At 37.1% G+C, this 15,565-nt stretch overlaps 1 protein-coding gene across 1 annotated transcript in view; it reads right to left on the bottom strand.

Moving 5' to 3' along the window:
• Positions 1-15,565, bottom strand: part of LOC100557029 (1-acylglycerol-3-phosphate O-acyltransferase Pnpla3) — a 31,849-nt gene that overhangs the window by 8,980 nt on the left and 7,304 nt on the right. Inside the window, exons 2-5 of the mRNA XM_008111423.3 lie at positions 10,439-10,671; positions 7,512-7,577; positions 5,474-5,683; positions 2,142-2,202 (exon numbers count right to left, since the gene is read on the bottom strand). Coding sequence (XP_008109630.2) covers positions 2,142-2,202; positions 5,474-5,683; positions 7,512-7,577; positions 10,439-10,671 — 570 coding nt within the window. The remainder of the gene's footprint in view (positions 1-2,141; positions 2,203-5,473; positions 5,684-7,511; positions 7,578-10,438; positions 10,672-15,565) is intronic.

Here is a 15,565-nt window from a genome sequence, read left to right as displayed (position 1 = left end):
GTAATATAATTAAATAAGCACTTTGATAGCATAATAGTCATAATTACATAGTAGTTATGGTCTTTTAAAATTCTTCATATAACACTATGTAACAAAATTTGAAAATTGTTCTGTTCCTGGTTTGAAAGTGTTATTTCCTGTTTAATTGTGTGGTACGTACTTGAAAGTAGCTATTATACTCCATAAACTTTTTTGTGGCTGAGTAGTATTATTTGCTCCTGTCTAGATACTTCGTTTGTAATTTTCCTCAATGTAAATAAGCCATTTTTAGACCACAAAACAAAGTTTTTTGCAGTTTAAAAAACCTTTTCCATATTTTAATAATATAACAAATTAGGAAATGATATTTATAACCCAGGAACAAAGATTGTGTTACATAATGTAATAGCTGCATCTCCTACCCCTTGGGGCAGCATCCATAGCACAAAGTGGCAGGGGCAGGGGCAGGTAAAGACATGAGAGCGAGGAGGCTTCCTTCAGCTGCTGCCAGCTGAGAGAGACCTCATATCTGTCAGAAAGGTGTGAAGACGGGTGACCCTACGCCCACTCGCATGCCTGCTGAGGTGAGCTATGGGGCCCCACACGTCTGCCGGCAATCAAAGAAGGCCCTGGAGCTCTCGCTCGCCTGAAAATTTGAAGACAAAATTGAGAATATGCAACAAAGCATAACAGTATGCAGCTTTTTGGAAGTGTACAGCCCTAAAAAAAGAATATCCTGTGGAATCAGCAGTATGCTGTGTTATTTTTAACACAACAGGTCAGCTAGCCTACTAAGCCTAGTAATTTTATGTTCAATTATGCACTCTTCATCCTCATCAAGTCCTTGAAAAAAACCCATGCTACCCATACACACACACAGACACACACATATATATGGACAAAACCTGTCACTAAGAGCAAACAGGGTAGCAGCTCCCGGTAAGTATAGCATTGCCTGTTTTAGTTTGAAAATACTAACTACACTGCACAGCACTATAATCTGATATGCCATTAAAACTGAAGAGGCAATTCTCCTTTTTCAGATTCTATGCAGGCAATGCTGGTTTTTTTTCCTGTACCCCAGTTCCTATTTGAATTCCCAGCCCTAATTGGTACAAATGAAATAGTCTCCTGACGCCTAACTGCATATTGTCCTTCAGCCAGTAATATAGGTAAGTATCTCTGATGACAACTTTACTGCAGGTGTGAAGAATTTGGCCCTTTCCACACAACTGAATAAAATCCCACATTATCTGCTTTGAATTGGAATATATGTCAGTGTGGACTCAGATAATCCAGTTCAAAGCAGATATTGTGGGATGTTCTGCCTTGATATTCTGGGATATAGGGCTGTGTGGAAGGGCCCTTTATGACCCTGCAATAATTGATAAACTTCAGTTCCTATTGCTTTCTGGGCACTGGCCATGCTAACAGGACTAATATTTGGTGGAGGGGGGCACAGGACTTCCATCCTTGACTTCATGCATGGGGGATGACAACATGGGAATAGATTATCCTCTAATGCCCGTATCACAGGCCATGTAGGTCAAAGCCAGCATTTAAAATGTATTCAGAAACAGTATGGGATCCAAGGGAAAATAATATAATGTATTTCAGTAAATTCTAGAATCAACAAACAAATTAATTGAATATTTAAAAATTTTAAACATTTGTTAAAGAAAGGTTCAGATAATCCCATCTGGTTGTAATGCAAGACTTGAGTGTCAGCATCTTTTGCAATATAGAAAAATAGAACTGCAGATCTCAATATGGTCAGCTTTCTACATTTGCAGATTTGATTTTTGTGGATTTGATTATTCACTTATTAGATTACAATGATCAATTTAGGTCTTGCAATGTGACTTCATGGTCAGCTTCTGCTGAAAGTTGATCACAGTCATAGCACAGAACCTAGAGATTCCGAGACAGAACATTCCCCGAGTACAATTTAATGGTCGACTTCTGCTGAAAGTTGATTATAGAGTCAGACTGGGAAAGCTAGATATTCTAGCAATGTTCAGGAAAAAATAGCAGAGGTTTTCACTTTTGTAGGAGTCCTGCGGACCTAATCCCAGTGAATGTGGAGGACTGACTAAATTACAAAATATGTTTGCCTCTGTTCTCTTACTGTTACAGAAATGAAACAACATATAATGACATACCATTTTCTCTCAGGTACCTAAGAGCATCTGAATATCCTTGCTCACAAATTTCTCCAAGTATCTGAAAAGAAGGTTACAGAATGTTTGTAAACTGATGAAAAGGTTTTAAAGTGCTAGAGTAAAGATATTAATGTCTGGCTAAACCTTTTTTTATAGATGACATAGTTGTGAAATTATGAATTATAATATATTGTATGACATCTGTCACGACAACATCAGATGAATCTATCTTTCCACATTTACAAAAATGTTCAATATCAATGTATTCCTAGACTACCATTCTTCTAAAAGTATGCACTAAGAAATATGTTAATTAACTTCACTTTTGATTTAAGTAGATGGTGAAAGTGATGCAATACGGTGAAGAAAAATCACAATAATGCATGTATGGCAGACTGTCCTCACTGTTGGCCATTTTCTCAAACACCAGTCAATTAAATATGCAATTCTCCCAAGGAGGTGTTCCCCGCAAGGTTAGTCCAAAACTTGGTTCTCCAAAAGGATAACCAGTGATACAGCAAAACCACCAGGCCACCTAGTATTGCTAGTTTCAGAATCCTACACAAATAGAAAAAGAAAACAGAACATTTAGAAACTACACAATTGAGACATTTTAAAGAAAGATATTCATAAATATGCAGTTTCTAGATATCAGAATCCTATTTCACATGCATCCTCATTTAGTGCATCCAATCTGACACCAAATATCCAACTAGAGTATCTATCAGGTTGAAACACACTCCAAATCTGTAGCCATGCTAGTGACCAAAAAGAAATGAGATATTATAGAAGGACTCCAAAGTCTGCACAACTTCCCAATGTTTTTCAGATACAATTCTGCCCATTGTTTTTGACATTCAAAGTTATTGGTTCTTTTCTATGCAACTAACCGAGAAAAGACCAGTTCTATTACAGAGAACTAGCCCATTTAAAGCTTTTTGTTACTACAGGCATGACACTTCCCTAAATGTTATGTTCTGTGCCAGTCAAGACTCACATAGTGCTTCTGACATACAATACCTATATCCCTTGAATGGCGTCATCGTAGACTTCTACCAACCCTGTCTGGATATGCTGGTGTTGCCAGAGTGTAACTCAAGATCTTGCATGACCAGCCTTGAATTTATTTCTGTGTCAACTCACATCAGAGTTTGGAAGTATGAAGTTACAACAAACATAGGACCCTTCCACACAGCCCTATATCCCAGAATATTAAGGCAGAAAATCCCACAATATCTGCTTTGAACTGGGTTATCTGAGTCCACACTCAGATAATGTGGGATTTTCTGCCTTGATATTCTGGAATATGTAGGCCCATACTGCCTACATCTAGCTATTTTTGAAAGTAGCAAAATAAGCAACAGCTGGATCTACAATATCATATCATACAGTTTGGAACTGCATGATATGGTCAGTGTAGACCCATATAATGTTGTTCAATGCAGTTCAAATCATTATATAGGTTCAATATATGGCTCAGATATTTTTATATGGATCATATATATATATGTGGTGGGAGGAAAGCCAGTGTTGTGTGTGATTTGGGTGTTGGACTAGGACACTGGGGGCCATTCCACACAGCCATATAACCCAGAATATCAAAGATAATCCACAATATCTCCTTTGAACTGGATTATCTGAGTCCACACTGCCATATAATCCAGTTCAATGTGGACTTTGTACAGCTGTGTGGAAGTGGCTCAGGAGACTAGGATTTGAATCCCCACTTGGCCATGGAAAACCACTGGATGATCTTGCACAAGTCATGCTCAGCCTCAGAGGAAGCCTTTTCTGAACAAATGTTGCTCAGAAATTAGAGTGATAGGTTCATTTTAGGGCTTTTATAAGACAAAAACAACTTAGAAATACATAACAACAACATATGGATTAACACCATCGCATTTAAAGTCCTTCTGTCCTGCATACCTACATCCATAGGGAACACAAAGGTATTCAATGTGATGGTGTCAATCAACGGAGAAGGTATATGCAGACATTATTAGCATAGGTGCATGGATGACATAACATAGGAAGGCTGCTGTTGTCAGCATTCACGTGGAAATCAAAATGTGTCTAATGGCTCTTAAGTAGTTTTTCAGGTCAAGGATTATGCCTGTATAGGGTTGTATTTTAATCAGATTATCACTCTCTCTGTATGTGTGTATGTGCACATGCTGTACCTTACTGCTATTCAAGACTTTAACCTGCTCCCAGCATTCAAAGCAAGATAAACTTTATATTCAAATAAAATAATTGTATCTTGCCACTTTGAATCCTCTTTAGGAAACGAATGCCGGATAATAATAATAATAATAATAATAATAATAATAATAATAATACAGTAGAGTCTCACTAATCCAAGCCTCGCTTATCCAAGCCTCTGGATAATCCAAGCCATTTTTGTAGTCAATGTTTTCAATATATCGTGATATTTTGGTGCTAAATTCGTAAATGCAGTAATTACAACATAACATTACTGCGTATTGAACTACTTTTTCTGTCAAATTTGTTGTATTACATGATGTGTTGGTGCTTAATTTGTAAAATCATAACCTAATTTGTTGTTTAATAGGCTTTTCCTTAATCCCTCCTTATTATCCAAGATATTCGCTTATCCAAGCTTCTGCCGGCCCGTTTAGCTTGGATAAGTGAGACTCTACTGTAATTCATTATTATGGATGCAAATAGATGATGTGCCACTTAAGGTAGCCTGTAAGTTGGCATGAGACGGTTATGAAGTATCTTCCCAAATGTCAACGCCAATCTATCTACCCGTGAAAAATTGTAGATATCATTAAAATAATTCATCACGTAAGAATAAAATGCACTTGAGAATTAAAATGAAATCATTTTGCAACACAATAAAAACAAAAAAAGGGCGCTGAAGAAATCCCAAGTATACGAAGAGCTGATCTTGGTAAACCATAATTATTTCATATAATTACACTGAATGATATACTATACCTTCCTGGCATATTAATTTAATCAAAACTGCTCTAATCATCTGACCCCTAAAATACAAGAGTACCACTTTTTACATTTGGCTTTTCTAATATTCTTAAGCTTACAACTCCCATCATCTGTTTTGATAGGTCATACTGAGATCTGGGGATCAAAGATTCAGAAGGCTATTTACATTACTTCCTATTAACAGGAGTTGCTTTCAGTGAATTTACTACAGATGAATTTACCATGGAGGGACTCTCATTTGTGTATGCTCTTCCTGAGACAGTTTTGTATTTATATAGCTATCACACAGGAACACAGAAGTATATGTTTCAATACTCCTAATGAGAGAATTCATTTGGCAGAAAACAGTGAATATACATTACCTTAGGTTCTGGGGGGAAAAGAGCTTGAGTTAAACGATAGATGTTCCCTAAGCTGAATTGAATGCTAGTGTTAGTTAAATTCATTTCATGGAAGTTTGCAGAGTTTCCCTTGGGACAAATATCACACTCTCCAGAGAAAGGCGAAATTGTGATGGTATTCTTTGAGTTATACTGAGGTAAGTTGTCACTTATTCCACCATCCACATAACGCTGTAATGTTGGGAGAAGGGGAGAGAAAAACAAGAAGACTTATTTACGTACATAAGCAAAAATCAGCTGGTTTGCCTGATTATGTTGCAGATGTCAGGAAGGACTGAGAGAGAAAAGATTTATGGCCTTATGTTACTTTGTTAGGTATAGTACTTAGGCAACATTGTTGTATAACCACAAATTGATGTTGTTTTTAGGATTACAATGTACAGGAGGCTTTTGATTACCTGTTACAGACCACGTCTGTTTGCAACTTATATATTTTATTTCGCTTTTCACTGCCTTGGTCAGGCATACATATAGGCAACCCTCCAGATGATGTTATGCAATTCCCATCAGTCTTAGTCAGCACAGCTAATGATAAGGAATACTGGAAGTTGTAATCCATCAACACCTGCAGGACCAAAAGATTCCCACTCTTGGTCTTCAGCTATGTCCATTATGGCTCAGTAGTCTTATTCTACATGATCAAAGCTGACCCAATTTACAAAGTTATTTAGAGTAGAGACAGGTACAGTACAAGAGCTATACCTCAAGATAGCATTCAGTATCATTCAGAATATATAAGGATGCAGTTCTCCATTAATATGCTTGCCCAGTAGCTTTTGCACCATGGAAAGCAATCTTATATTTTCTCTTTTTGGATTACACAGTATGTCCATCCGAGGAAACAAAATGTCTATGGTCAGCAAAAGTATAAACTTTACTTCTAGAAAATATTATAAGTCTCTTTCATTAGACTTACATTTTTCTTCCACCTATACTTTGCATCCCACAATGCAAGTGGGGTTCTATTTTTTCATTTTACATGTCTTTTTCATAACAATCATCACAACCTCCTCCTCCTCCTCTTTTGTCCGCCTATGCGCATTGCAGTTATATTACTGTTTCTGTGACATCATTGAGTGGAAAGTCAATTCAGAAAAGGTGTAGAACTTCAAGCATACCACATGTTTGTCAGTTGAGGTAAATTCTTTTAGATAACATAATTGTCCAGCCACAAGGACCAGACAATCAGATTAATCTGACTCTATTCAAACAACAGATTTACTGTAATATGCTATTGAGCATCTTGTACAGGATTTCCACTTTTAAAAAATAGCAAGGTGTTTGAATCAGTTTATCACAAATTTCACCAAATCATTGCTGATTATTTGTGGGTTAATTTTTAAAGGAAAGAGCAAGCAAATAAAATGTCCACAAACAAAGAATAGCATTTGTTTTTATCTTCTAGCATGTATACATGAATTATTTGGATGTTTTATTTCTTTTTAATAAAGTAAGAAGGGCAAATCACACTAGCAAAGATCAACATTGGTATACTCTATTTCACTCAAATTGCAGGCAGCCTTTAATAGGATTGTTCAGGTTCTAAATATGGCCTTGAAATACACTACTTAAGAAAAGGCCTTAACAATCTTAAGAGGATAATTAATTACAATTTCATCTTTACGACTGCCTCCTCATCTAGATCCTAAACATACTTTCTAGAAATGAAACAAATGCATGCAGTATACACCTGTATCTTTGGATGGATATGTATAACACACTTTCAAAGATGGTTCACAGAATTCCAATATGATCATGATCAAACAGCAGCAGACATATTCTTATGTCTCACATTCAACATAATACATATTGAAATTTTTCATATGTACACTGAACACATATGCATTCTATTTCCTTCGTCTTCCAATTTTCACTTTGTACACGAGCTGCTATTGTCAACTAGCTTAACGTAGTTTTATTAAGAAGTATTAAGCATTGACCATAACAAAGTTTCTGAGAAAAAGCTATTATATGTAGATAAAAATAAACAAGTACTTACCACTCCTCTAAATGAAGGTGGAATAAGGCCACAATATATTGGCACAAATGAACTACAAAGCAAAGCCTGTGGAAAAGAATAGTACGTTTTACAACTCATTTCTGGTAGTTTAAACTAAGCTAAACTGGATGCTGCTGTTGGATCCGCTAAATGAGGAAGCATGTGAAAAATTATTCTGATATCTAGAAACTGCATATTTAATGGAGATTTTGTGGCCTTCCACTGATCTAAGAGAACAAACATGATTTTCAAAAGCTGTATTTTGGAGGAACTCTTTCTAGATTTCCTCTCCCTGTTGTCTCAGGGACAGAAAGTGAGATTAAAACTTTCTAAGGAAGATACAGACAGCAAAAAAAACACCTTGCACAGTGGCACTAACCAACACCATACTAACCAAAACTAAAACAATACAATTTGCATAAAGTTCTACTTTACATGCAACTTGGAAAAATGTTTGTCTTAACATGCTATTTATTTTTACCTGTGTATCCAAATATTTAAACCTTTTCAAATATGCAAAAGGCCCGAGGCATACTGTTAACTGGTGTGCCTTCTCCCAACAGAGACACTCCCAACCCAAAACATTTGTACCTAGGAGTCGGATGTAAGTCGGATGTTTATAACATGGGGACTGCCTGTTTTCGGCAGAGACTGGGGGTGGGGTGGGAGACTTTTGCTACATCCATCCAGATTATGTGTACTGACAAGGAGAGTTCTTTGTTTAGAACTAGCTAATGAAATGTGTTGTTTTCTCTCTGTCAATGATAGGAAAGTAAGGTCATCAAAACTTTCAATTTCATGTACTTTAAGTAACTGCAAAATGAAAAGGTATTTAAAGAGAAGAGTAAACAGTATGTGAAACTTATCTTCCTGCTTTCCCCCAAAAATCAAACTCGCAAATAATAACTCTTGTTTATTGCATGTTTGAAAGCTCTTGCAATGGGGTCCATTACTAAGCAAACATGTAAAAATTGAACTTCTATATATATAAAAATGTAATGTACATAATTAGGACCAAGTTAACAACAAAACCACTGGATCAAATGCACCAAATTTGGCCACAATACACCAACACATCCAAGGTATGTCCTTCACTCAAAAAAAAAAACTCCCCCCAAAAAACCAATTGACCTGTATCTATTTTTCACTCCCCCCCTCTTTTTGGCCATAAAGGTACACACCCCTCTTTTCCCTTTACTCTCCGTACTTGCCCTGAGGGGGGCGACTGTGTTTACAGCTGTCGGGGGAGCCTGGCACATGGAGAAGAGCAGGTAGAGAGAGCGCCAGCTGCCAGGGCTGTTCTACCTGGAAGGGCTTTCCTCCCTCCTTGCACACATAGTTCTCCCCCTGGCTGCCAGTCAGAAGGGTAGGCCCTGCTGCCTTTAGGCCCTGCCTCCTTCGTGTCATAGCAACCCCCTCAGGCACAATGGCACCTAGGGGACAGACAGGGTTCACTAGGCCTCGTCCACACTGCCTATAAAATACAGATTATCTGATTTGAACTGGATTATATGGCAGTGAAGACTCAAGGCCCTTCCACACAGCTATATAACCCAGAATGCCAAGGCACATAATCCACAGTATCTGCTTTGAACTGGATTGTATTAAGTCCACACTGCCATATAATCCAGTTCAGTGTAGATTTTATACAGCTGTGTAGAAGGGGCCTCATATAATCCAGTTCTAAGCAGATAATATAAATTATAAATATAAGATTATAAAAGCAGCCAGGCTTTTAAGCTGCAAGACTATTCAGTGCAATTCAAGCTGGCCAAACAAGGATTCCCCTTCAAAGAAAGTAGACAGGCTTCAAAGCAGCTCTTTGATTGAGGGTGCTACTCCAGCTTGCCAAACAAAGATTCCCCTAGGTATAACACAGCCAGGCACTGAAACTGCAAGGCTATTCAGTGCAATTTAACCAAACCAATAAAGGATTAACCTTGGTGGAAGGCAGCCAGGCTTTGAAGCAGCAATACTACTCTGTACTATTGAAGCTGACCAATCAAAGATTCCTCTAGGTAGCAGACAGCCAGGACTGAAGTAGTGAGGCTATTCATTGCAATTCTAGCAGCCCAAAAAACCATTCCCCTAGAACGCAAGTGCCCAGCCTTCCAAGCAGCAAGCCTATTTCATTGTATTCCAGCTCACCAAACAAGGACTCCCATAAGAAGAAAAAGGCCAGGCTTTGAGGCTGCAAGGCTATTCACTGCTATTCCATCTGGCCAACAAAGGATTCCCATAAACCACAGCAACGCGTGGCCGAGCACAGCTAGTTGCTTTATATGTTTGGTACAGAATATGGTAGTAATTGTATGTGTGTGTGTGTGTGTGCCAAAAAACCTGTGACTACAACAAAGTTTTTTCCCTGACATTAGAACAGTTTCCTCACTCTTAGGCTTCAGGAAATATCTTAAGACCTGGCTATTTAAGCAAGCCTTAGGGGATTAATATAACCCATAAGTATGACGGAATCTGTATAAGAACAGCTAAAACAATTGGTTTAATGTTTACAAAGCTCAGTTGGTGCTAGATTTTTGATATGTTAATATGTTTTTAATCCTTTGAAATATTATTTATAACTGATATGTATATGTTTTAATAGCTTTATAATACTGCCTTTTACTGTTATTGTTATTGTCTGAATCTGGCATTGAATTATTGCCATAGTTTGTAAGCCGCCCTGAGTCCCCTTTCGGGATGAGAAGGGCAGGGTATAAGTTCAGTAAATAAATAAATACACAGCTCTGTAACACAAACCACTAAAAACCAGTATACACAATTTTACAAAACACACATGGACTAAACAAAGGCTAAGAGCAACATTCAGCCATTGGATCAGTATTCTGGACATTATTCTAAGCAGTGTTAACATTGAGAACACAATGTCTTCATAGTTCTTTTACAAACTTCAATAACTGGAGCCATACCTGCACAACTTCTTCTTTCGATTTAAAGTTGGATACCAATACATTTTTGCCATCAGACACTCTGGTAAGTGAAATCCGAAGCTTTCCTGATATCAACTGATGAGTGTTTTCTGGAAGATTTTTGCAGAGTCCATCTCTTATTATTTTCATCACATTGAAGGATGGATGAAGAGGGCCAAGATTTCGCTTTCTTGCTTCTTTGGCTAAACCCAAAACATCTGCACAGGCTTCAGCTAAAAGATACATTATTATATGTAAGATAGAATATGTATTTTAAATGCTTTTAAAAGATAGATTATCTCTGTACTTAGGTTTTCAGACTTGAGTTTCCCTTTTAATAGCCTACCTTTCAACAACATATTTCTAGTGGCTAACAAGCACTGGTCTTGATACTAAAATTAGATTATTGGCACAGAAAAAAGCGTATGTAGCTATCAAACTATCAATGGTTCAGTTTCTTTCGGCACAGAAAAATAAATAGGCATATGAGTCTACTTTAGAAGTATGAAGATTCTGACTGTAAACTTACTTTTGGCACTTCAGTTCAAACAACAGAAGATCAATTTGATCTGATCAATATTGGTTTGCAACTTGCTATTTCATTATGGCAACCCAAATTACAGTAGAGTCTCACTTATCCAACATAAACAGGCCAGCAGAACGTTGGATAAGCGAATATGTTGGATAATAAGGAGAGATTAAGGAGAAGATTATTAAACATCAAATTAGGTTATAATTTTACAAATTAAGCACCAAAACATCATGTTATACAACAAATTTGACAGAAAAAGTAGTTCAATACGCAGTAATGCTATGTAGTAATTACTGTATTTATGAATTTAGCACCAAAAAATCACGATATATTGAAAACATTGACTACAAAAATGCATTGAATAATCCAGAACGTTGGAAAAGCGAGTCTTGGATAAGTGAGACTCTACTGTAATATACAAATCACACAAGGACAACAGAACAGCAGAACCTAGCTTTAGAGGCAATTCTGCTAAATCAACAGCAGTTCAATTCTTGCAAGAATTGCATATTGGCTTTTATAGAATACTTGACGATGTTGAATTGGTAAATCAGTTGAAAATATTTGGCCAATAAACTGGCTAACATGCATACAAGTCAATGACAAGGCAGAAGAAGAGAGCAGTCATTATATGTAATAAATTGCTAAATATCATTAGCATTGACTGATTTATTCAGTACCAACAACAGTTTGAAAATATATTTTAATAGCAATGTTTCATGGAAACGGATAGCTTAATAATTCCAAGTCAACCATAATTAAACAAATTAATCCTGACTTTGATTGACTGATCGATTTACTTTGATATTTCAGCAAAAACGTGTACATTCCAAGCTTCTTTAAAAAACAACAACACTGTTTTGCTGAGATCAGATTATATTTATTCATTCTTTTTGTCTGAAAGTTACTGAAGAATTGGAAAAGATTAGTGTCCTGTAGTAACCTCCTTCGTGAGGGAAGATAACTAATCGCACCATAAGTAAGCACAGTCTCTGCTCATTTTCTTTACCCAATGACAGGACAGCAAATGCTGCACACCACCAGTTTATTACTGCTGCTTTTCACTCCCTTCAAAGCTTGTCCCTTACTTCACTTCCAAAGAGGAAGGCAAAGGCAGTGTTCCCAAAGGAATCTGCCCTATGAATACGAGCCAGAAAAAAACATAGTCCAAAGAACAAAAAGGGCAATACAAATCAAACACAAAGGGAATTCAGCAGTTACATCTACAATCTTTTACCATCTAAATCTTTGATTACACCAATGACTCACTATTATCTACCACTGAACTGGGGATTCTAATAAAATGTATATATGTCATTTAGATTCCAGCAGCAGCAGCATTGAATGGTGACTCACCAGATGTTTTTAGTTCTGCCATTCCCTTACAAGTGGCTGCGCTAGACATTGCAACATAGACTCGGCCACAAATTCCTACTACTGGATTAGAACAACTCAAATACAGTAGAGTCTCACTAATCCAAGCCTCGCTTATCCAACGTTCTGGATTATCCAACGCATTTTTGTAGTCAATGTTTTCAATATATCATGATATTTTGGTGCTAAATTCGTAAATACAGTAATTACAACATAGCATTACTGCGTATTGAACTACTTTTTCTGTCAAATTTGTTGTATAACATGACGTTTTGGTGCTTTATTTGTAAGATCATAATCTAATTTGATGTTTCATAGGCTTTTCCTTAATCCCTCATTATCCAGCATATTCGCTTATCCAACGTTCTGCCGGCCCGTTTATGTTGGATAAGTGAGACTCTACTGTAATAACTTTTGGGGGAAAGCTATTATATATATACCTGAAATCATTTCCACAGCAAAATCATATAATAATTGTCCACATATTTCCTATGTTTGTTTGTTTTAAGAAACTAGAGTAACAAGAAACTAAACTTAATCATAATAGTGGCAGCAGTGGGTACCTAATCTTTTTTCTTTGGGAGTGTATGTGCATGAGCACCTTGAGATTTCTTGCTGACTTACAGTGACCTGAAGTTTCATAGGATGTACCTGGAAAGAGTATTCAGAGGTGGGGTGGTTGTATCTTTTCCGGGCTGTATGGCCATGTTCCAGAAGTATTCTCTCCTGACGTTTCGCCCACATCTATTGCAGGCATCCTCACAACCTCTGAGGATGCCTGCCATAGATGTGGGCGAAACGTCAGGAGAGAATACTTCTAGAACATGGCCATATAGCCCGGAAAACATACAACCACCCTGTGATTCCAGCCATGAAAGCCTTTGACAACATATATTCAAAGGTGGTTTTGCCAGTTCCTTCCTCTGAAAAGTAGCCCACATCACCTTGGATTCCTTTGCAGCCTCCTATTTAGGCGCTAACTAGGACTGACCCTACTTAGCTCCCAAGATCAAAGGGAATCCATCTGCTGCCTTGAGGGTATTCCATGTTTTAAATCAAAGCCATCTCCCTTACCCCACCTACTTTTCTATGACATTTGAGTAAGGAGCACTTGCAGAGAGCAACTCTTGTCAAATTAATCACAATGAAAAGCTTATATATCACTGTTCCTAGTCTCCCCCTGTTCACATCTATGTTGTTGTTTCTGAATGTTCGGTCATCCACTGTGCATCAACCTAACTCAGCCATCACTCATTCTAATTGTTCTCAATTAAATGTCACAGGCTCTTTCCTGGCATGCTACAAATAGTCATTAATTTCTTTGGCGTATCAAAAAAAAAAAGCTACAGTGGTTGCTAATATCCATGATCCTTTATGCTTTTATCTATCACTCAGTTTTTCACATAACTTCTGATGTGACAAAAAATCTAACTAAATGTGGAAACACATTACACTGTTATTTAGAAAAGCAATGAAAATAAATGCAGGAAAACAAATTTTCTTAATTGTTGTAGAAAGCCAACATCCCTCACCCTTAGGACACTAGGCAGGATCTAATCCATGATTATCTTATACACAGAAAGGGCCATCTTACTTTCCTAGACTAGAGTTGGAGAACAAAAACTAAAACAATTTAAGACAAAACAGGAACTACTTATTCAAAACTGAGATAATCCTAACCCCAAATTTATCATAGAACTGAAAATAGAAAGTTTACAAAACAGAGCCTTCTTTCAATTCTCCCTATACACTTGAAACATTTATCAGGTGAGTCAAGGAGTCCTTCTGAACAATGTGTAGAGGTTCAGAGATTGGGGAATCCTCAGCGAGGAGGTCAATAAATGATGTGTTTCTAGATTACCAAAGATATGCCAGACCTTTGAAGACTTAACACAAAGTTACATACACATTCTCTTTAACACTACAAAGAATTTGGGGACCCTCTCACTTCATGATTGCTGTGAGATTTTATCCTTCTGCTGAGGTGAGATTCTCTGCATGCTGAATGAATTAATAGAGGTAGATCACCTCTTGCATTAGAAGCTTTTCTCACTGCTTCCAAGTCTTTTTGAAGTCTTTAGCCACCTCCAAATACAAGCTAAAATGTGTGCAGCTTTCCAGACAAGTTTCCCTAGTAGAAATGTAAAGCCTCCAGATTTCAGTTTAATTCTGAGTGCTGAGACTCTTGACACTTTCCCCAGGCCATGCCTCCTCCCCTCAGATCAGTCCAATTATAACTGCTATGGCAGTACTCCATGCAATGCAGCAATGAGCACACCTTGCTATACACACTACTTTAAATGCTGCCAAAGATTAAATGCAGTTTTGTACATGGAAGAAATAGAGGAAAACTACTTTATTTTCCTAGTGCATGTATGAAAGTTTAAAAATGTGTGCTGTATAAATGACCTCTGAGCATTCCTTGCTTAAGAAAACCCAATGAAATTCATGGAATTGCTATTAATCAATGAATAACTTGAAGGTGCATACACACCCACGGGAGCCCCAAAATGAGGAATAGGTACTAGAAAAATGTTTGGGGACCATTTTGTGTTACACATTTCTCCACTCTTTAAGAGTGTTGACAAAGGGAATGCAAGGCCCCATATAGGCCCAATTAATTTTCCTAATCCCTGGAAGCTGCATTGTACATACTCAAAGAAAGGAAGGGTTGTAGTGAAAGCAAGAATAACAAAATAAAGCTGCAGTGATATGCCCTTTGAAATCAATATGGTATGGTTTACATTGGCAAATGTAGTGTTGACTGTTGGGCATGAAAGATTATCAATATAAGCTTTACTACTTCCACTTGAATAAGAGAAAACAAAGCCCTGTGCGTTATTTCCTTTTAAATAATTTTCAATCAATAACAGTGGTTTGCGTCACAAATCTCCTCTGTGGAAATTATGTGTTTTGTTTATAAGAGATAACCTAAAAAGGCACATGTTTTATTTTACTGTTTATATAAAGTTTAAATGCATTAATATTCTTGCTTTAAAGAATATATGTCACTTTTTTCCTCATCTGCCCTTCTTTCCAGTTATTGAAGCAGGGCAAGGTATTCAATAAGCTTAGATCATACTATACACTAGAAGCATTCAGGAAACACAGTAAGCCAACAAGACAGCAAATTAGTGCATGTTATTCAATTGCTCCCTGTAAAACCTAAGTAAACATATGATAGACATTCCACTCATGGTCCATGGTTAAAAACCAGAACT

This window comes from Anolis carolinensis, chromosome 5, assembly GCF_035594765.1.
Source record: "Anolis carolinensis isolate JA03-04 chromosome 5, rAnoCar3.1.pri, whole genome shotgun sequence".
In the NCBI taxonomy this organism is placed as follows: Eukaryota; Metazoa; Chordata; class Lepidosauria; order Squamata; family Dactyloidae; genus Anolis; species Anolis carolinensis.
This window is presented reverse-complemented; position numbering and strand designations above follow the sequence as displayed.